This window comes from Lutra lutra, chromosome 2 (genome assembly GCF_902655055.1).
Source record: "Lutra lutra chromosome 2, mLutLut1.2, whole genome shotgun sequence".
Taxonomy (NCBI): Eukaryota; Metazoa; Chordata; class Mammalia; order Carnivora; family Mustelidae; genus Lutra; species Lutra lutra.
The window spans coordinates 114,063,520-114,086,038 of NC_062279.1; the positions used below are offsets into that span (position 1 = coordinate 114,063,520).

Sequence of the window (22,519 nt, forward strand, 5' to 3'; positions counted from 1 at the left end):
GTGGACCTGAGTGGGTCCTGGGGCCTCAGGCCTTACCGGAATCTGACATTGGGACCATGTTCTCACCTGCCAAGTCTCCTTTGAGTCCGGTGGGAACAGCGGGGCGGGCTGGCCTGAGGCGACTAGGTGGGAGACTGCCTAAAATTAGGCAGGGCACGCCTTCTCCCTTAGGATCTCTCGTTAAGTCACTGCCCCACCATTGCCCCAAACAGGTGGCAACAATGGGTCAGCACGGTTGGGTTTCCCTGTCAGGGAACCAAATGTTACAGAACCTGGACTGGATCCTGACAGAAGAACCAAGTGGCACTGGGAGACTTTGGAGGATCGGAGGTTTATATAACACTGGTGGGCTCAGAGGAGGTTGTTCTCCAAAGGTCTGAGCACCCACTCCCCAACCCCGAGCACAAGCAGGGAGGGTAATTTATACCCTTCTACTTCCTCATACTTGGTACTGTTGGCACGCGTGGGAAATGAGGTAGGAAAGAAGAACGCGGGAGGGCTTTGAGAAAGGGACTGGAATCCCTTGCTGGTTTGGTTGGCTAGCTTAGAGTACAGTTTTTCCCTGTCAGAAGGTCTAGTTTTTCCCTGTCAGAAGGTCCAGTTTCATTCTTTTGCGTGTGTCTGTTAAGTTTTCCCAATACCACTTATTTAAAGACTATCTTTTCCCCATTGTGTATTCCTGCCTCCTTTGTCGCAGGTTAATGGACCATGTAGGTGTAGCTAGCTTTATTTCCGGACTCTCTGTTCTGTTGTGTTATTCTATGTGTCTGTTTTTGTGCCGGTATCATAGTGTTTTGATTACTATAGCTTTGTAGTTTATCTTGAAATCTGGATTGTGATACCTTCAGCTTTGTTCTTCTTTCTCAAGATTGCTTTGGCTATTTGGGTCTTTCGTGGTTCCATACAAATTTTAGGATTATTTGTTCTAGTTCTGTGAAAAATGCTGTTGGCATTTATTTAAAAGCACTAGTAATGATTCCTAATTAGTCTTTACTTTGATTAATTTGATTTTTTATTTTTCATTTTACTGGATAGTATTTTCTTAGGCTTACTTATAAAAGGTGCTTTGAAGAGAGATGAAATTATAATAAACAGTATTTCATGTAGTACCAAGGTTGACCTCTGGTTGTCATTATGATTGATCTATTTTTTCATGTTGATACTCAATGCCAGGGAAACTTAAAAGTACTCAGCATTCTAGCTGTTCAGTTTTTTTTCTTAAAAAAAAAATAAGTAGATGGAAATAGCATTTTATTTATTTATTTTTTTAAAGATTTTATTTATTTATTTGACAGACAGAGATCACAAGTAGGCTGAGAGGCAGGCAGAGAGAGAGAGGAGGAAGCAGGCTCCCTGCTGAGCAGAGAGCCCGATGCGGGGCTCGATCCCAGGACCCTGGGACCATGACCTGAGCCGAAGGCAGAGGCTTTAACCCACTGAGCCACCCAGGCGCCCCGGAAATAGCATTTTAAAGTGAGGTTGCTAGAGGTCTAGTAAGGTAGGAATTAGACTCTGGTATTTTAGACTCCTGTTTGAGAAAATGGGAAAATAAGGGGTTCATGAAATCTATTTTTTTATCTTTGAAAAATTGTAGTATAGAGGCCCCTGGGTGGCCAAGTCTGGTAAGCTTCCCATCTCCCGCTTCTGGCTTCATACTAAGCACAGAGTCTACTTAAATCAAGTCTTTCTCCTGCTCCCTCTGCCTCTCCCCTCCAGCTCGCTCTTTCTCTCTGTCTCTCTAAAATAAATAAATAATTCTTTTAAAAAAAAAATCTCAGTAGTATATTGGGGTGTTCTGTTGTTGAATTTCAGCTGGAGTGAACCATTGAGATTTAGGATCAGGAACAATACAGCTAATCTGTTTTTTTTTCTGGTATTGTAAGAGTTTGGCCTTAGAGGGATCACTTTTGCAAATGAGTGTTTTGGATAGGCAGCAGTCAAGTAAAATGCTGCTCTGATATCCTTGCTGAACTAATTTGCATTCAAATGTTGACTGGCTTCCTTGTGGTGAGAGGTGCACACTCTTATTAAAATTGGCACTGTTTCTTATCTTGCATGCAAGCAAAGAAATTGTTTTTTTTTTCTTAAGATTTTATTTATTTATTTGACAGACAGAGATCACAAATAGGCACAGAGGCAGGCAGAGAGAGAGAGAGGAGGAAGCAGGCTCCCCGCTGAGCAGAGAGCTTGATGAGGGGCTCGATTCCAGAACCCTGGGATCATGACCTGAGCCGAAGGCAGAGGCTTTAACCCACTGAGCCACCCAGGCGCCCCAATAGTTTTTAATATAAAGAAGAAAGGGTGGGCTGATATGCAAAATGAAATTTAAAAAAAAATATATTTTATTTATTTATCAGAGAGAGAGAGAGAGGGTGGAGGGAAGGATAGAAGGAGAAGTATACTCCCTGCTGAGCAGGGAGCCTGAGGTGGGACGTGATCCCAGGACCCCAGATCATCACCTGAGCCAAGGGCAGATGCTTCAAGAGTGTACCACCCAGGCACCCCCAAAGTGAAATTTGTTCAGAGTCTTTGAATTCTGAATTTTCTTCATTCTTTGGACGGTGGAGTACAGTCAAGTAGCAGTAGCATCTCAACTGAGAGAGAATTAGGAGGAGAAAAGGGAGAATTCGTGTATAGTGTTAGAAGTCCTGTGAGAGAAGTGTGGGGAAAAGGGCATTTGTGTGACTATTATGAGGTATTTAGTGCTCTTAACAATGAGTGTTTGGGCACAGTAGTGGTGGAAACAATGCCAGGCTGTAACCATTTGGGGAGTAAGTGGATCCCAACAAAGAGCATTGATATTTTAAGACATTTCACTCCAAGAAGAGAGTGGGAGTAAAGCTCCCGCTAAAGGGGCATGGGAATGGAATGAGTGTGTTATAAATATTAAATATCTTTGGTAAAAAACTTCAAAAACCTGGAAACACAAAAGTAGGAAGAGAAAACATACTCCTCAACTTGAAAATCCAAATGTATTACCAACAACAGTTTCTTATTTAGATTGTGAGTCAATATAATCATTTTACATATATAGGTGATATATATACACACACACAGACACACACACATATATAATTTTGTTTATGTTATGAGAATTTTTTCATGTTAAAAATGTTTAAAACATAGTCTTGATAGTTCTGTAATGCTCCATGGTAAAATATACCATGATGCAATTAATCCTCTATTGCTGGATTCCTAGTGGTGTCGGGCTGTTTGCTGTTAGAAGCAAATACAGGAACATCTTTGTACATGTGTGTTGGTATTTCTGATTTAGAGTAGTTAACATTTGTACCTATTTACATTTTCACCATCTGCCTAAAACTGTTACCATTAAAAATGATGTCCTTGCTAATTTTATAAAAGAAAAATCTAGTTTGTTTTGTTCAGTCATTCAGCAAACTTAAGCTCCTTGCCTGTACCTTGGAGGTTGGGTTCAAACTGTGCGGACGAAGCCCCGCTTTCGCTGGAAGGCACCCAGGAAGAGCCGGCATCACCTCCTGCAAGGAGGCTTTTACTCCGAGTTCTCAGGTCCAATCACTCTACGGGCACCTCACCTCTTTCTCTAGAGACCTGATGTGTGTTTTTACTTTGGGGAGCGAATGCAACTGGGAGTGAAGGGAAGATCTAACGGATGGGGAATCTGCTCTAGCTCCTCCTTCCCTATGATTTCTTGCTCCCCCACTACTCCTGCTAATGGGGCTGGTCCACTTCAGCTCTCAGCCATTCTGGAGGCACTTTTCACCTCTGCTCCAGGAGCCTCTTCTGTGTGTTTTGGGTCATGACTTCCTCCACTCACTTTTATTCCTCAATAAGCTATTCTTAGCATTTGTTTTCTAGAGATTTGTCAAAAATCCATTGCACTGACTCTAGTCCAGCCCACACCTTGTTTCCTCAATACCAATTCTCAGAGAGATTAGGTTTTCCTTTTATTCTGCTTTCCTGTCATTTCTGAAGAAGCTATAGGAAGAAAGGAGTAGAAACATTTGGGTTCAGTCAGTCATCTTGGACTGGAAACCTCTGTCCCAGATGTTTTAAACATTCCAAAAATATTTTACGATTATGTAGTCTAATAGTATCTGTAATAAGGATTTCTTTCTTTGCTTTATGCTCAGATTGTTTTTTGTTTTGTTTTGTTTTTCTCTTTCCAGAGATCATTTAACTGTTCAACACTTTTTTGGCTGTATTTAAAAAAAAAATTGACACTATTCTGATTTGCTTTGGGGAAAGTTTAAGGTAAAAAATTCAGAGGTTTTTGTTTCTCAGATACAAAGCTAGATTTTAACACTCATTTCAAAGAAGTTATTCCTTCCTCATCTACCTGTGCTTCGTTCATCTCATGTTATGTTCCTATTTATTCAAGGAATTGTTGTAGGCTACCTACTCTTATCCATTTATCTGAAGTAGGGTTCTTAGGCTAAATCCATAGGGTTTTAATTATTTTTAAAAAAATATGCTTTAATATTTACCTTGCTCTCCCACCACTTTGCATTTTCTTTTCTTAAAGTGTATTCCCTCTTCTTGCATATTCTAATAAGTGAACATGGATAGAATTTGGTCAAATTCCAAATAAAACAAAACCAATTATCTAGTAGGATGTCATGGGGAAATTTGTTAAGTCTATTTAAAATATGGAAAGAATTGACTTTTTTCAAATACCATCTTTCACTAAAATAATAGAGTATTTCTGGGGCACCTGGGTGGCTCAGTTGGTTAAGCGACTGCCTTCAGCTCAGGTCAGGATCCCAGGGTCCTGGGATCGAGCCTCACATCGGACTCTCTGCTCAGCGGGGAGCCTGCTTCTCCCTTTCCCACTCTCCTGCTTGTGTTCCCTCTCTCTCTCTGTTTCTCTCTCTCTGTCAAATAAATAAATAAAATCTTTAAAAAAGAATAATAGAGTATTTCTCTACACTTAGTATTATTTCTATGTATATGTCTTTAGGGAAAGCCTTGCCATGGTTAGTATAGTAAACAATCATCCTGTTTAGCCCATTTTAAAGGTATTTTATGTACTTTTTTGTTATTGTAAATGAGGTACTTCCATCACATGTTATTAAAAACAATACTTACTCTTTTTATTAAGAGAAGAGTAACACATGCCCATTGTAGAAAATGTGAAATTAAAATCCCTTCTAATTTACACTACTATATTCATATTATAAGTAACAGGCATTTCACTTAGTAATATGCACTTAAGTTTCTTCCCTGTCTTTTAGTGGATTTGATAGTTCATTTTCTTATCTTTTTTTTTTTTTTAAGATTTTATTTATTTATTTGACACAGAGAGAGAGAGAGTAAGAGACAGAGCACAAGCAGGGGGAGTGGCAGACAGGCAGGCAGAGGGAAAGGGAGAAGCAGGCTCCCCGCTGAGCAAGGAGCCCGATGTGGGGCTCCATCCCAGGACCCTGGGACCATGACCTGAGCTGAAGGCAGACGCCTAACTGACTGAGCCACCCAGGTGCCCCGATAGTTCATTTTCTTTTTAGCACTAATATTCCATTCCAGTTAATCTACCCATTTACCTCCTGGAGGACATGTTGGTTGCTTCTAAGTTTTGGCAATTATGAATAAAGCTGCTGTGCACATTCATGTACAGGTTTTTGTGTGCACAGAAGTTTCAGCTCTTGGGTAAATACCAAGGAGCACAATTGCTGGATCATATGTTAAGAGTATATTTAGTTTTGTAAGAAACCACCAACCTGTCTTCCAAAGTGGCTGTACCATTTTACATTCTCACCAGCAACGAATGAGAGTTCCTATTGCTCCGTATTCTCTCTAGCGTTTGACATTGTCAGTGTTCTGGATTTTGGTCGTTCTGACAGGTGTGTAGTGGTCTCTCGTAGAGGTTTTAATTTGCATTTCCCTCATGACACATGATGTGGAGCATCTTCTCATTTGCTCATTTGCCATGTGTATATTTTCTTTATGAGTTGTCTATTAAGTCTTTGGCCATTTTTAAAATCAGCTTGGTTACTTTCTTATTGTTTAATTTTAAGAGTTCTTTGTATATTTTGGATGACAGTCCTTTAGCAGATGTGTCTTTTCTAAATATTTTCTCCCAGTCTGCAGCTTGTCTTCTCATTCTCTTAACATTATCTTTCTCAGAGCAGAAGTTTTTAATATTCATGAACTCTAGCTTGCCAATAGACACACTCTGATAAGTCTGGACTAGCAAGAACCTCACCATTTGTTGGTAGTTGTGTTAGTTATTCTGTTTTCCACCACAGTGGTGTTTGTGTGATTAAAGTGCTGTTGTAGTCCTTCATAATTAATTTTGAATTGAACAGCAGAATAACACACTTGTACAAATGATGCTTCTTTGTTGGTAATTACTATTTTTTCATGAAGACCTAGTAGACATTCTTTTAGAAGATATTTTGTCACACAGATATTGGTATGTTTGTATAGTTTCTTTTAGAATCCATATATACAGAATATATGCACTTTTTCTAACCTTACATTAGTACTGTATAGCTACTAGTACTAAATTAATTTAGCCACATGTTAAAATGTAAAATTCAGTTCCTCCATCACACTAACTACACTTCAGCTGCTCAATGCTGGATAGTGGGGATCTAGAACATTTTCATATTTGCAGAAAGCTCTGTTGAACAATGGTGTTCTTGAACATAAGCAGTTGTGCATTAAAAAAAAAAATTCCTGTAAATTTTTTTACTTCGTAGTAATTACTGAAATAAAATATTAAAATGAAAAAGGAAGAATAGAATAAAAAGCTCAGTGAAGGGATTTGTTTCCCGACTGTTATTTTTGGTTTTGTGTCTTAGTCATTTATGATAGATAAAGCAATGGTTTTAACTGTAGCTGAATGAACTGTGTGTTCACTGCTCAGCCAGATGCAAAACCTAGTGGGAGGAGCAGTTCAACGGACTGGTCCATCAACTGGTCTGTCTTTGTGGACATGCAAACAGTGACAGGTAGTATTAATCACAGCCCCAGACTCTAGCTTCTGCAATAACCGTGTTTGCATAAATCTCATTCCTAGAATTAAGAACATGTCTAGCGAGAATCCCTGATTTTTAATTCCTTGGAATTGGAAGGCTGCACCAGAGACACAATAGAGACACAGTACAATAGAATAAAGGCCCAGAAAATTTCCTCCAAGAATGGCTATTTTTTCTTTATTGATCTTGTAATTATTGAATAAACTTACTTGATTGTTATAGGAATAGTGTTTTCTCCAAATTTATTTTTTTAAAGCCCTCATTTAATTCAGGCAACATTTAACATAGGCTATTATATGCTTATAATGTGCTTTACTTCTGTTTATTCTTAGTGGTATAGTGTCAGCTCATCTAGAAATAGTTTGAAAATTTCTTTGGAGTGAGACAGGTAAAAGGCACCTGGAAATAGAACACATTTCGTAGTTTAATCTTGTTATTGGAAGAATCTGTCATTTGCCTGCTATTGATTTCCTTTTTTGTTTTTTTAAGTTTGCTTGCAGTGTTTGAATGTTGAGAAGGTATAGTTGCTAAAGCTGCATTTAGATGATGGGAATTTGTATGAGGAGGGTGGTTAATACGTGATAATGAGTAGCAAGGGATACTGGTTTGGGGATGTGCATATAAATCTATTTTAGCTGTTCCTTCGAGTAAAAAGATCCAGTTTGCATGGGTAACTGTTGTTTAGATCTTTGCTGTTCTTGGAGGCTTATTTAGAGCGTAAGTAAAAACTATCCTGGGTTAGATAGGGGGAGGTGGCACACTCTAGAGGCCCATAGGTAGGACATGTATTTCTAAAAAATGACAGGGGATAACTAACTATTGTACCTACTCTACTACCATGGAAGGGTAGGAAAAGTGATAGGTGTCATCATCTGTCTTGCCCTCTGCACCTGAGTTACAGATACAACACAAAGGAAGTGTGGTCTGGGACATAATTCATTCATCATCACTTCTTCCATAAGCATTTACAGAGATCCGGTTAAGTGTCTTGAATTTTTCTATTGAAAGTTTTTCATTTAATGCCCTGAAATGAATTGGCAAATTGATAGAGGTTACGTAAATAGAGACTGCCAGGGTACATAAGCATATTTAGGTAAAGGGGAAATTCACATTAAAGATCATTTTTTCCTGTAGAAAAATGTCTTTTCTATAGAACTGTTACTTGAAAGGACTATTTTTTCAAACATAATCTTCTTTTGGTATGCTTTGGTGGTAATTGGGAATGTAACTGTGATAAAATGATTTAAAAAGAGATATACATGCTAATGTACCCAGATATCAAAAATCTTGGCTCTTCTTCTGGAATTAACATTGACGTTTAATTAAAAGATAAACAGATGTTTCATAGATGGGGGATTATTCAAAGAAGAGAGATCTTTGGACATTCAATTTTAAGAAGTTTTTTTTTCAGATTTTCAAAACGTTCTCAAAAAACAATCTTGTTCTCTGTTGTTGCTGCAGTGGTGTGCTCAGGAATGGATACACTTGAAATATATTTTGGTTTCTGCCAGCTTTGCTGTCAGTTCTCTACTTTAAAAATTATCTTTCAGAAACAGGTAATTAGAACAAAATCAGGTTGCTTTTACACAGAGGAAGTATCGAATCACGTGCTACTTTGAAAAAAAAAAAGCCTCTGTGATTGTTTTGAATGGTAAGGATTGTACTTTGTTTTAAGTCGTTTTCCGGTTTTCCTTTCAGTGATGAAGTCTTACACTCCATATTTCATGCTCCTGTGGAGTGCTGTGGGGATAGCGAAGGCTGCCAAAATCATCATCGTGCCGCCAATTATGTTCGAAAGCCATATGTACATTTTCAAGACACTAGCCTCAGCCTTGCATGAGAGAGGCCACCGCACAGTGTTTCTTCTCTCCGAAGGCAGAGACATCGCGCCATCTAATCATTACAGCCTCCAGCGATACCCAGGGATTTTTAACAGTACCACCTCGGATGCTTTCCTGCAGTCCAAAATGCGGAATATTTTCTCTGGGAGATTGACAGCAATCGAACTGTTTGACATACTGGATCACTATACCAAGAACTGTGATATGATGGTTGGCAACCGTGCCCTGATTCAGGGTCTGAGGAAGGAGAAGTTTGACCTGCTGCTGGTGGACCCTAATGACATGTGTGGATTTGTGATAGCTCATCTTTTAGGGGTTAAATATGCTGTATTTTCAACTGGCCTTTGGTACCCTGCAGAAGTGGGTGCTCCCGCCCCATTAGCTTACGTCCCAGAGTTTAACTCACTCCTCACAGACCACATGAACTTGCTGCAAAGGATGAAAAATACCGGCGTTTACCTCATTTCGAGATTAGGGGTCAGCTTTCTGGTTCTTCCCAAATACGAAAGGATAATGCAGAAGTACAACCTGCTGCCGGAGAAGTCCATGTACGACCTGGTCCACGGGTCCAGTCTGTGGATGCTGTGTACAGATGTGGCACTGGAGTTTCCGAGACCCACTCTGCCTAATGTTGTGTACGTAGGAGGAATCCTCACCAAACCGGCCAGCCCACTACCAGAAGTAAGGTTTGCTGAACTCCTTGGTAATCTTTTCTAAACTGGAAGGTCAATTTGTTAGCTTTGATTTTTGGAGAGATGGGATTGGTTATTATTGGCTGATAAGTGCTGCTCCCAAAAGCAGCGAAAGTGGTGGCTAGAGCCTCCTGAGGTCCCTTCCCTTGTGGATGCACCATGCCTGCGCAGCACGTTTCTGCTCTGGTGGAGCGTTTCTACGATGCTGAGAGGCCATTCTGCCATATGGTCAATAGACAGGCTGGGAAATAGACTTTTGATTAAGTACTAACTGTAGTATGTGAGGAGAATGAGTTAGTTAGCTTTAATGAGTATAAGTGGTTTTGCTTTTAATTAAACACAAAGTTCACTCTCTTTATTCTCCCCCAGATAGCAGTCTCCAGTCTCCACGTCTAGATCAGGTTCAGTGAAGTCAAACAGAAGCCATGTGAAGAAAGGCCCTTCTTTCAGAAGCCATAAGCACTAGAAAGCTTATGTCCAACAATGAAAAGGAGGCAGTCCCTTCTGTCAGACTCGGGAGCCAACTAATTTTTAGCAAACAGCTGTAACTGTTTTAAAGAAATCTTGCCCCATTGCGATTTCATTTCAAAGATGGAATTGACTGCCCTTTAACAAAACGCTGTCTCCTATTTAAGTCAAACCTAAATTCTTTTTCTGGTTGAGCTGTCAGTGAGTCCCTTGTATTCTCTTCTCCATCCTAGTTTGTTTTGTGTTAGGTAACTCAAACTCGCAGGAGCCAAACTTGCGTATCTGTTGTTCTAGGGTTTTCTGACCTCAGGCTGACTCTCTGGGTTTAATCTCAACATCTGATGGCATTTACCTGGAAGCAACAAGTTGTTCTGTGATTTTGCTCATTACCAAAACTGTTTCTACTCTTGAAAATCTGAAAAGACACACAACACCTCTGCAAAATCTCTGGTCACTACATTCCAAAAAATTTGTCAGGGCCTTGTTGAAGAGCAAATCCAGATTTTTTCATAGAGGCATCAAATAAGGACAGTCACAGGGCAGAATGGAGAATTAATGTGATTGAAATATACAGCCTGTAGATTTTTCTCATCCTTTCGAAGTATATTTAATAAAAAAATACCTTTATATATTATATCACATCACATGAAAAAAATAGAGCTTGCTGGATGTAGGGCTTTCTCCCCCGCCCCATATCCCCCAGCATTTCAAACTGCTTCAGTTAGCGGAGTCTGGGAGGGCTCTGCTCTCTGACGTCAACTGTAAAGGATAGGAACTCATCTCAGCGTCTCTCAGCCATTCATGAATTTATCCAAGCCCATTTCAAATCCTTAACTGTTCTCTGCCAGAGTCACCATGTGATGTAGTAACTCCCCTTCCTAAAGCAAACGAAAATCAGATTGAGAAGGAACTTCTCTACTCTAGCTGAGCTTACTCTGAGTCATTCATAATGTTACACAGATCAGCCCCGTTCCCTCCAGGTCTTCCATTTTTTCCTCAACCAGAACCCTGCCCTTCTGTGTTGCTCCTTTTGGTTTCTGTTTGGACGCTGTCTCCCTTCTTTAGTGCTGGGATTGAAGAAGGAATGGATGATGAAAAGGAACATTCTAACAAATTTTCAGTCCCTGTCCATTTGTCTTGAGTTGCAGTAACTTGACCTACATAGCCTAAGTACAGAATAATACATTTTTTTCTATCCTCTACCCTTCATTAAGATGCATAGTATGTGATAATGCTTTTTTTCCTATAACCCAAGCTTATCTTTTCCCCTGTAGATCCCTCTGCCAATTAGTTTCACTATTTTATTTTACTCTTAAAGCATCTTTTTTTAAAAAAAGATTTTATTTATTAGAGAGAGAGAGTAAGAGAGAGGATGACAGAGGAGAAGGTAAGAGGGAGAAACAGACTCCCCTTGGAGCTGGGAGCCCGATGTGGGACTCCATTCCAGGACTCCAGGATCATGACCTGAGGGGAAGGCAGTTGCTTGACCAACTGAGCCACCCAGGTGCCCTTAAAGTATCTTTTGAGTGGTTTTGGAGCCTTATGTAAGGTTATTACTCAAAATGTTTTCTGAATTGTGTAATTCTAGTTTGATACTAGCTTGACTTACTTTTTGGGCTCCTTGTTCTTTTTTCCTCCGTGGGCTTTTTGTAATGATTCTCTTGACAATGTGCTTTTTATTTACGGTAACCACTCTGGCTCTGCCGGTGAGGTCACAAACACAGACACATACAAATATGGCATGTGCACGTGTTTGATGTGTAGATCTAGATAAGTCTGTTGTTACCATTGAAAACATCTTAGGTCCTAAGTGTGAAGGACCATTTTCATTTCAGTATGCCATTTCCAAAGTTTTTCACCTGGGAATGTTTTGAAAGAAGAGGTGTCCTACCCTTTCAGATACTTTCTACTGTGCTGAGGCTTTATATGCTTAGGAACACATGTGTTCCTACCGGGATTTCTCTAGTAGTTTTGTCTGATACGATAAACTGTACCTCAGCATTATACAAGTTAATGAGTTTCTCAAATACCTGTATTATTTACAGGTCTGGTTGTGACACTAAAATAATAGGGCCTAGCAAGTGATGGTTGAGAACACATGAATCACTAATAACAGCTTAATTGTTAACTGCCCTGGTATCTTACACTGGGAATGGATTAGGTTTTCCAGATGTCTGGAAATGATTTGACAGTGGGATTTCATTTCAAAACCTGGGATGAAAGGGTACAGAAAATTTGTAAAAGGCACTTTTTAGTAGCTTTCATAATGTTTGAGCCCAGAGAAACTCTAGAGAGCATCTAGTTCAGTTCCATTAATTTAGTTTACCCCTCCCCCCCCAAATAAATAGTCCATTCATTTGTCACATAGGAGATTCAGAGACTTTGGATGTCTCATTCAAGGCCATTAAGCTAGTTTGTGACCTAGCCAAGTAAAATGTGGATTATTTTGCTGTGAATGGATATTTTGTCAAGATGCCTACATCTCTTGTTACTCATACCACTCATTTACACGTTTATAGTGCATACAAAACTGTGCAGAGACAAATATTTTTCAGTTCTTTCTTTGATATCTCAAAGATTATGAGGACTTAATGTGAGAATCAAATTTTAAATCATGCATATTCTCACTTATGCTTTAGAAATTTAATAATCACAATCACGAGAATCCAAATGCTTTTGATTACCAGGTATTGTCATAAAGCGAAGCAGTTGTGTGCCTTAATAATAAAGTCATTTTAAAAATGCATGTTAGCAGTGTGCCTAACTTATCATACTATTTACTACCTGAGTGCCTAGAATGTGAGTCCTTAAAATGTGTCAGTGGAGAAGAGGTCTGGGTTGGATCATGTGTACTTCATCATTGAGGGGTGGCAGAGAACATGAATACACATTTCTTTAAAAAAGAACTTTTGCCTCGGCCAGGAAGGAGGTCTGTAAACAGATCCTATTTGACTAGGTCCTTTAAATGTTAAATGTGAATGAAATAATATCTAATAGAGAGCCATTGTAGCTTTTAGCAGTTTTATTAGGGGGGAATAATAACACAACTAAAGAGTAGTACATTTACCTAAGGAGTCTATTAATTTTTAAAATTAATGTATTTCAGGTGATAATTTTTTTTTTAAATTTTATTTATTTATTTGATAGAGAGAGATCACAAGTAGGCAGAGAGGCAGGCGGGGGGGGGGGGGGGAGGCAGGCTCCCCGCGGAGCGGAGAGCCTGATGTGGGGCTCGATCCCAGGACCCTGGGATCATGACCTGAGCCGAAGGCAGAGGCTTAACCCACTGAGCCACCCAGGCGCCCTCAGGTGATAATTTTTAAATGATTTCTCATTGACCGAAATGGCATAACCTTGCCAGGCAGCTGATCTCTCCCATTTCCTGCTTCTACAGCCCCAAATTATTTTTGCACTTAATAGATTGTACTTTAACTATTAGTTTTTCACATGGCTCTCTCCCTAACTAGAGTGTGGATGCCTCAAAGGGGATCCTCTACTTATTCATCTTTGTACCCTGAGTATCTGGAAAATGGTAGGAATTCAATGAATGTTTAAGATTAAATGAACTGCATCAAGTAGAAATAGTTGTCCTCTCCCCCCAAAATAGGTTTCAGCTAGTACAGCAATGTTAATATTATGGCCATTATCTGCTTATTTCAAATTTATGTCCACATACCATCCCAGCTACTAAGCAATTAAACATTCCAGGCTAGCTTATTTTAATGAATTAGAATTGCTACATAATCTTGTTGATATTGACAGAAGGTCATCATACATTACTCAGCTGGTGATCTAAATGGTCCCTACTGTATTCCAGATGTGCATACACCAGGGTCATTAGTGTAAATTAGTCCGGCTGTTGCTGTCTTGAAAGATGTTTTGGGGTGATGAGGTACTCATTTGGTAGACCTAACCTCCCAGGTGCTTTGTTGCCGGGCTGGGAGTATAAAGGGCAACTTCATTTCACCCCTGGTGCAGACATTTTTAATTGAAGGAAAATAGTCTCGGGGAGAGACAGATAAGACATAAACAGAGATGAGAAAGAGCATGAGGCCAAGGACGGGGTCATGAAATCCTCACTGTTTCTCATTTTGTTATTGCCACAACTCCCTCACAGAGAAAAGTTTTAGGGAGAATGAGACATTGAACAACGGATTCATTAACTTCTTGTGAGCGGATCAGGTTATGAGAAGAATAACACGGGGGAGGGAAACAATGGCTTTCTATGTTCAGTTTTTATTGATTCGCCTGGAAGCCATTACTTACTGTTACATATGGTAGTGGAAAGCGGACCTCCCCAATAATGAATGAAGTGTCTAGGCTGAGAAATGGGACCAGAGTCGCTGGGGCTGACAGACTTGATCCAGGATTACAGCAGATGTGGAAAATTAAGGCCATTTTAATATTGTGTAACATACAAATTTTGTTATCGTGAAATGCTAGAGATAGGATTATAACCATTGTAACATATTGATTAAAATGTCAACTTTTAAGTAAGTGTCATTTAATCAAAATATATATCTTTCATATCTGGTTCCTTATTTTGAATACCATCACTCACAAAGAACTACGTAAAATGTTTTCATCTATATAGTACTGCTGTGCTGTTGGTAGCTATGTGGGAATCAGAAAATTGATAACTCTAATGTTTGGACGAGACTAATGATTTCATTCCCATTACTAATTCTGAGCTTAAATATTCACTACAACGTGGTAGCTGGGCAGAAATGATTGATTCAGCGGGATTCAATGGGAGCTCGTTAATGTAATATGTTGTTGCAGATATTTCTTGCAGAAGTTTTATAGGTTGATCATATATTTTGTCTTTATTTTCTGGTGAGAAACGAGATTACCCTGCTAAATGAATCTATCCAGGAAGTAAATCGGACACTGTCAGAACCATCAATAACTTACTGTTCAGCTCACTGATACGATAATTTCCTGAGCAGCCCTGGAGTTTTAAGTAGCTTATCAGTTGCTTCTGTAAGCATTATGGGTTTACAGAGGTTCCCTGATATGATAGGAGACCCAAACATAATTGGAGTTGCAGAGTCTGATATGATTTTTAAACACCTTCCTCCCTCTGCTCTTAGGTATTTAAGCTTTAGGGTGCCCTATAGAATTGTTCATTTAGATATTAACTCAAACACTGGCCATGTCAAGGAAAATATTTTTAACCGCTCATTTTTACAAATTACAATTTTCATCATTAAATGGCTATTGGTACTTAGGTTTTTGGTATGATACTTATCGCAAATGCTCTCATTCTAAACCCCAAACAGTTCTGTTTTTGAAATTAAAATCTCCGCTGTCAGTTGAGTTTGCCAGACCGACTCCTGAGTGCAGATTTTGACAGAGAGCACGGAGCTTCTCAAGAGTCAGTGTCACTGGAGACAAACTACCTGATTCATAGTTTTGTTGATGGAATTTTTTAATACGAACTTTCCAGGAGCTTGTGGCAGAAGTAGCAAAGTAGGAAAACATGGACTTTTTCAGCCAAATGGTCTTGACTCTTAATCTTAGCCTTAATAGGACTCTTGGATGAGGGAGTCGGCCTCCTTAAAGGGAGGATGGCAGTGCTTACCTTGGAGGGGTTGGTAGACGAGAGCTGTGGCAGTAGCTGGTGGTGGTGCTTGTTGCTTTTGTTATTGTTCCAGTAACTCTTATCCGTTAAGATGAGCTCTCATTACTGAATCACTCTCGTTTGCTGTTTTCCACATGGCAAATAGCATGGTTTCAGGGGCGAGGGAGGGATGCGGAGGAAGTCTCTGTGGCTTCCCCTCTACTTATTTTACAGATTGGCACTTGGTCCTTCTACTTCTCTCTTGGGGATGTTTATTTCTCTTTCCTTCATCCTCTTTCTCATTCTCTTTCCCACAGAAATAGAAGGAAGATAACATGACCAGTGAGATGCTTAGACCTTAGTCCATCTGACTTGTAAGAAATTAGCAGAAGCAGACAGATGTCTTTCTCAAGGGTGAGAGAATTTTGGGAATAGTTTCATGGTACTTGGGAATGCTGGCTTCTTCAGGCTCAGTGATACTGTCTCTGGTTTTTCAGTCCTTTACATGGAGGAGCTGGGACTCAAGCCCCTGTTCTGCTGGCTCTACCCTTGTCCGTTTTCCTATTTCTGAGCTTTCCATTCCTAAAGGAGCTTAGGGCAGATAAATAACTGCCTGCCTTCTAGCCAGAGACTCTCCTCACATTCTCCTCCACAGTCAGACCCTGTAAACTACATTGTTAAATTAGATAACTTAGAAACCTACAAAAATATATAGATAAATAAATTTAAGTTTTCTTCCCAAGATCTATAATGCAGACTCAGCAACCAACCCCAATCTTTATCTTGACTTCTTTCTATGTCTCTATATCTTGCCCCACTTGTATTTACTCTTTTCAGTATTGTTCAGATGAGAGTGCCATGACATTCTTGTTAAAACAGGGGTTGTAGGGCCAGTTAGTGGGTCTGGGATGGGCATACTTTTATGACGAGTTCCCCAGTGATGCTGATGCTGCTGGTCTGGGGCCAACCCTACTTTGTAGACAAGCTCTGTGATCTCTAAATTTTAATTATATTATGTAACGCACTTTGCTTGAGAATCTTCTTGTTTTCTGATCATTATAGTTTTCTCTCTTCTAGACAATTATTTTTCAGTGTAAATTGTGTGCGCATGTGTATTTTAATAACTAGAAAAGCCCTGGATTCCCATGTACATTTGGAGAGCTTATTATCTTACCCCTCTGTGTTGTGAAATTACAGTGCTGCTGTTGAATTATCAGTCACTGCTTTAAGATATAGTCCTAAATAGAATGTCCCTGTGCAGCCATGTTAATAATAGGTAGGGTTTTCAGAACTAATACCCTCAGCTCTTTTCCCTATTTTCATTCATCTCCACTATTTTTTTTTTTCTTTACAACATTCTAAAAATATTCTATCTCAGGGTGATATACAGAATTTGACCAAAGCAGGTTGTGGTTTTGTTTTGTTTTATTCTATTTTATCTAATTTTTTTTTTTAAAGATTTTATTTATTTATTTGACAGACAGAGATCACAAGTAGGCAGAGAGGCAGGCAGAGAGAGAGGAGGAAGTAGGCTACCTGCCGAGCAGAGAGCCCGAGGCGGGGCTCGATCCCAGGACCCTGGGATCATGACCTGAGCCGAAGGCAGAGGCTTTAACCCACTGAACCACCCAGGTGCCCCTTTATCTAATTTTTAATTAGGCTTTACGCTTAGTGTGGAGAACAGCATGGGGCTTGAACTCACAACCCTGATCAAGACGAGTTAAGAGCAAGAGTCAGATGCTCAACTGACTGAGCCACCAGGCCCCCTAAGCAAGATATGATTTTAAAGTCATAAGATATAAATGCCTGTTTTTAAAAGTCTAAGGAGTTATATGCCAAAATAATATTTTTTCTTACCTGTGATCTTATATCCAAAATTTAGTAGCCAGCATAATGCCATGTACTCTATATAGCATTCCATAAATATTCACTACCCATTGTTGACATACTATAAATACAAAATATGAGAAAGGATTTTTTAGTGTCCAGTTTTTGTGTCTGCTTGCTTACTCAGGAAATGTTTTTATGCTGTGAGAACCACTTTATCTTTTTACTTTGAGGGCGTCTCTCATAAATTACAAATCTTGAACATGTACTTACACAAAATACTGGTCCCTGTCTGATATGCCCAGAGTTGACCTGGGACAGAGAGCTGCTTTGTGATGGGTATTTTTGTAGCAAAAAAACTGGATTAACAGCCAAAGAGAAATAGGCACTGAAGTCATGGGACAGTTTTTCAGGTACTTCTTAATCCAGAGTGGGCTCTGATTCTGTCTGAAATCACAGTGGTACAGGAAACTCCTACTTACATAGTGCCAATGAAAGATCATTTCACAAAGCACAGGGGAGCGGGCTGCAGGGCGCTCATAATGCCTGCTCTCCCTCTGTTGTCTGTTCTCAGCCATGGGAACTGGGCACCAAAATAAAAATGACGGAACTCTGCAGACCAGAACCCTGGGTATTTGTGGAAGAAGGCCTATTTTGTTAAATCTTGGGCACAAAGCAGTGATAGCCCCTGAGACTCTCTGCATAGTCAGACACAATTGTGCTACCAGAAAGGTATGCACATACCTCCACCATTTTTTCTTTTGGATTTCTGTCAAGGTGTATTTTTGTAAAGCAACATTATAGAGACCACTTTTAGTAGAAGGTGCAAGAATTCTGAATCTGTCAGTATAAATATAATAGTCTGTTAACAGAGCTTGCATCCCTGTGAGTGCATATGAGATGAAGGTGCTATGAGGAATGAAAGAGAGAGAAAAAGAAAGGAGCACACAGAGAGGCATGTCTTCCTTTTTCCTAAAAAGTTTACTTCAGAGAAGAGTACCTGTTCAAAGGGGCACTTACATATAATTAGATTTTTCATATGGTGGCTTTTTGACTGGGTAGCTTTTCAGGACGGTTATAGTTTTCAGATGCAGGAGGAGAAACTTTATGCCATTTTGAAGATATTTGTTTTCCCCTTGATTTTCTTCTGCTTTTTCCCCTAAATATATGATAGAGTAAAAATAAACTTATCAAAGTAAGCTGACCTGATTTTATACTTCTTTGACTATAATAAGTATTTAATTAATGTCATTTGAATTGTTTTATACTTAATTAGAGCTAGAGGAGTTCTTTTAAAAGCAGTTGAAAATATTTATTTGCATAGATCTTTAAGAAGAACACTAGGTTCTAAAAAACTGAAAACTTTCAGAAAGAGTAATGGAAGAAGCAAAACTTGAGAGCAGGGATCCTAGTGCATCTTTTTTTTTTTTTTTTTTTTTTTTGAGAAAGAGCATGTGTAAGAGAGCATGAATTGCAGGGGAGGGGAGAAAGAATCTCAGGCAGACATCCCGCTGAGCACACAGCCTGATGCAGGGCTCATCTCTGAGCTCGAACGGTCCCTGAGATCATGATCTGAGCAGAAATCAAGAGTCAGATACTTAACTGACTGAGCCACTCCAGGGGCATATATATATATATATATTTTTTTTTAAGATTTTATTTATTTATTTGACAGAGAGCACAAGCAGGCAGAGTAGCAGGCAGAGGGAGAGAGAGAAGCAGGCTCCCTGCTGAGCAAGGAGCCCGATGTGGGACTTGATTCCAGAACCCTGGGATCATGACCTGAGCCCAAGAGAGCCGCTTAACCGACTGAGCCACCTAGGTATCCCAGGCTCATCTTTTATATCCCACCCACTAACATAGCTAGTGCACAGCACTCCTCACATATAGGCCTTAATATATGTATATAAAATGTATTTTTTTTTTGAATTAATGTAATTTCTAGTTGTAAAAGCCAGTGTATTTGCCCAATTTATTTTGCAAAAATTGTTTTTATCCTATAGATTCCAGAGCTTTTATCAGTGAAAAACAGCTCAAGTGACCAGATAAATATTACTAAAACTTTGAGGTTAACCAATTAACTTACCATTTTCAGGCTGTCATGAGGGCAAAGCCAGCTTGACATTGTAGAACTTTTTCATGGGTGGGGCAGTGAAAAGCCTTTGCATATGGCAAAGGGATGGCCATTCATGAAAGGGATAGATAGCTATTTTGTTACACAGCCAGTGCATATTTCTTTCTTTCTTTCTTTTTTTTTTTTTAAAGATTTTATTTATGTATTTGACAGACAGAGAAGCAGAGAGAGAGGGAGGAGGAAGCAGGCTCCCTGCCGAGCAGAGAGCCCGATGTGGGGCTCGATCCCAGGACCCTGAGATCATGACCTGAGCCGAAGGCAGAGGCTTTAACCCACTGAGCCACCCAGGCGCCCCTGCATATTTCTTGAGAGCCTAAAATGTACCAGGCACTGGGCTAGCGATATTAAGTGCAAGTCCCAGTTTCTCTGTTTGTGCCACTTAGACTGTAAGTGATTAAAAAGATGTAAATAGGGGTGCCTGGGTGGCTCAGTGGGTTAAGCCGCTGCCTTCGGCTCAGGTCATGATCTCAGGGTCCTGGGATCGAGCCCCGCATCGGGCTCTCTGCTCGGCAGGGAGCCTGCTTCCTCCTCTCTCTCTACCTGCTTCTCTGCCTGCTTGTGATCTCTCTCTGTCAAATAAATAAATAAAATCTTAAAAAAAAAAAAAAGATGTAAATAAATGAATAAGATCCATAATTGCATCACTAACCTGTTGTGAAGGAAAACCACCCTGAGATCATGCAATGATAGAGAATGCATTGATAGGGTGCATTGATAGAGAAGAAGGAGTCTTCTCAGGAGATAAAGTAGGGTCTTTGGAGACGTTGGAGCCAGCCATGCAAGGAGAGTATTCCTGAACACAGGGAATACAGCATCCCAAGGTACATTTTGAAACCCTAAGAAAGTTCCGTGAGGCTGGGCTGAAGGCAAGGGACTAGGGCAGGGTGGCTCAGGGAAATGTTGACTGTTGATCAGAGATCATCTCACAGAAGGCCTTAGAGGCTCTAAGGGATTTGGGTTTTATTCAGTGAGTTTAACTATGACTGGATTTGCTTTTAGAAAGAATTGCTCTGGTTGCTTTGTGTAGAAATGCTGTTAGAAGAGGAGAGAGAAGACAGGAAGACCAGTTGAGTGAATGTTGCCTTCACTGGGGAGAGAGGTGGGCTGGTGAAAGGAGGGATGATTCAAGCATATTTGGGAGGTAGAATTAACTGGAGTGGAATTGGGTGAAGGAAATTTTAAGAGAATAGCAGGTTTCCTGCTTGCGTAACTGGTAGAAGGTATTTCCTTAATGGTAAAGACTGACGGATGAGTGGGGTTTTGAAAGAAAAGGCTCCATTCAGGGGACATATTGAATTTGAGAAACCGGGGATCTATGAGTACAAATACCAAATTTTGCAGATACGAGCACAGAGCTGATAGGAAAGGTCAGGGCTGGGTATTCAGATGTGGGGGTTATCTTCCAAGAGACTGAACTAAGGCAGTGGGAACTAATGAAATTACTTAGAGAGGTATGGAAAGAAAGGAGGACTTTTGTTCGAGCCAACCACACTCAACCATGTAGAGGCTTTGTAAAGGAAGACAAGTCTTCAAGAGCTGTGGGAAGGCATGACCTAAGAAGTGGAGTATCTAGGAAGAAGTGGTGTTTTAGAATCTGAGAAAAAAGTGTTTCAAGAAGGAGCAGCCCACTAGTTATCACTGTTGCTGAATTAGGTTTTCTAGGTGTTAGTTGGGAACGTATACAGGTGGTCCTAGGTCACTGGACAATATTGGCGGTTTGCTGAGTAGATAAATAGCAACAAAACAATAGATTTAGGCTCTTCTTTAACATCCTCTTATATCTGCGTCGGTCCACTGGTAAAGTTGAAAGAGTGCTCACTAGGAACCGGGAGAGTGTATATAGCCAAGGTCTCCAGAGGGGTTCTTGGAAAGATCACTTTATCTTTCTGGGCCCCAGTTTCTTTATTATTAAATTGTGGTCAGGTCAGTGGGTGGGGATTGGATTAGTTTTTTTTTTTTTCCCCTTCCACTTCAGTGATGGTGTGAAATAGAATGTTTTGAGCACCATACATTAAAATACATACATTAAAACAGTTTATATTCTTAAAACATTTTTATTTCTGGTGTAGTTCTGTTGACAGAACCAAAGTCAAGCAGACCTCTCTGTGTAGGTGTGATCTTAGTATTAGCTTAATGAAGGTGGAGGCTCATAGAGGATGGACAGGGTTAGTTATAGAAAAGGATTTTTACAATTTATATGTAGTGAAACTTTGATTTTCTAGTAAATCATAGCAATCATTAGAAATATTATTAAGATAAGTATTTTTGACTTATAAACAATTTATGATTAAAAATGCAAACCATCATTTGGTTTTATTTTATACAATACAGAAAGTATATTTTTTTCAGAGAATATAGTTGAATTACCACTTTCATTGAACAATTTTTTTTTCTTGAACTGTAATCTTAAGGAGAATTTTAAGACACATCAAACCATATACATAATTTGGTTTCTTCTCACTTGAAAAATTCTTTCAGCTTTTTATGATAGATAATCTGTGAGTACATTTTGCAAAATGTGTTTCTTCTGAAAGGCAAAAATTGAAATAGGAAATGCTTAAAGCCTTTGGAAATTGGATTTCATTTTGGTAAAGTTCATACTTAGTTGAATTTTATATAGAGTAGTAAAAAAGAAGGGAACTCGCTCCCTGTGCTGCCAAAGCTCAGAGGTATAAAAACTTGGCTTGGTTAGAAATACATAAGATTGAGAATAACCAGTCATCTGAGGCATGTAATACTAACCTGTTTATTACTATGCCTACCAAACAACGGATTTTTTGTTTGTTTTTTTAAACTTAGAGTTATTTTGGTTAAGCCTTAGGTAATTTGCTTCATAAATAAAACTTTAAATGAGATCTGTTTATACGATTTTTACCATTTAAAGGGTAGAAATATATACTGACACATGTAATTTGGATCACTTTTCTATTACGAAGATAGAAAAATCTCCATCATTTTTAGCTATTAAGAAGTGTTAGGTGTTTTCAGGAAGAAAGCAAAGTAGAGAGGGAAATCATTCATATACTAGACAATGC

At 39.4% G+C, this 22,519-nt stretch overlaps 1 protein-coding gene across 3 annotated transcripts in view; it reads left to right on the forward strand.

Moving 5' to 3' along the window:
• The window catches only part of UGT8 (UDP glycosyltransferase 8), an 87,936-nt gene that overhangs the window by 23,641 nt on the left and 41,776 nt on the right, over window positions 1-22,519 (forward strand). The window contains exons 2-3 of one of the 3 annotated variants that reach the window (XM_047718301.1): window positions 8,371-8,515; window positions 8,658-9,481. In XM_047718301.1, the coding sequence (XP_047574257.1) occupies window positions 8,660-9,481 (822 nt within the window). In that variant the 5' untranslated portion in view covers window positions 8,371-8,515; window positions 8,658-8,659. Of the gene's footprint in view, window positions 1-8,370; window positions 8,516-8,655; window positions 9,482-22,519 lie in introns of all 3 variants that reach the window. The other 2 variants (XM_047718300.1, XM_047718299.1) reach the window with 2 other exon arrangements.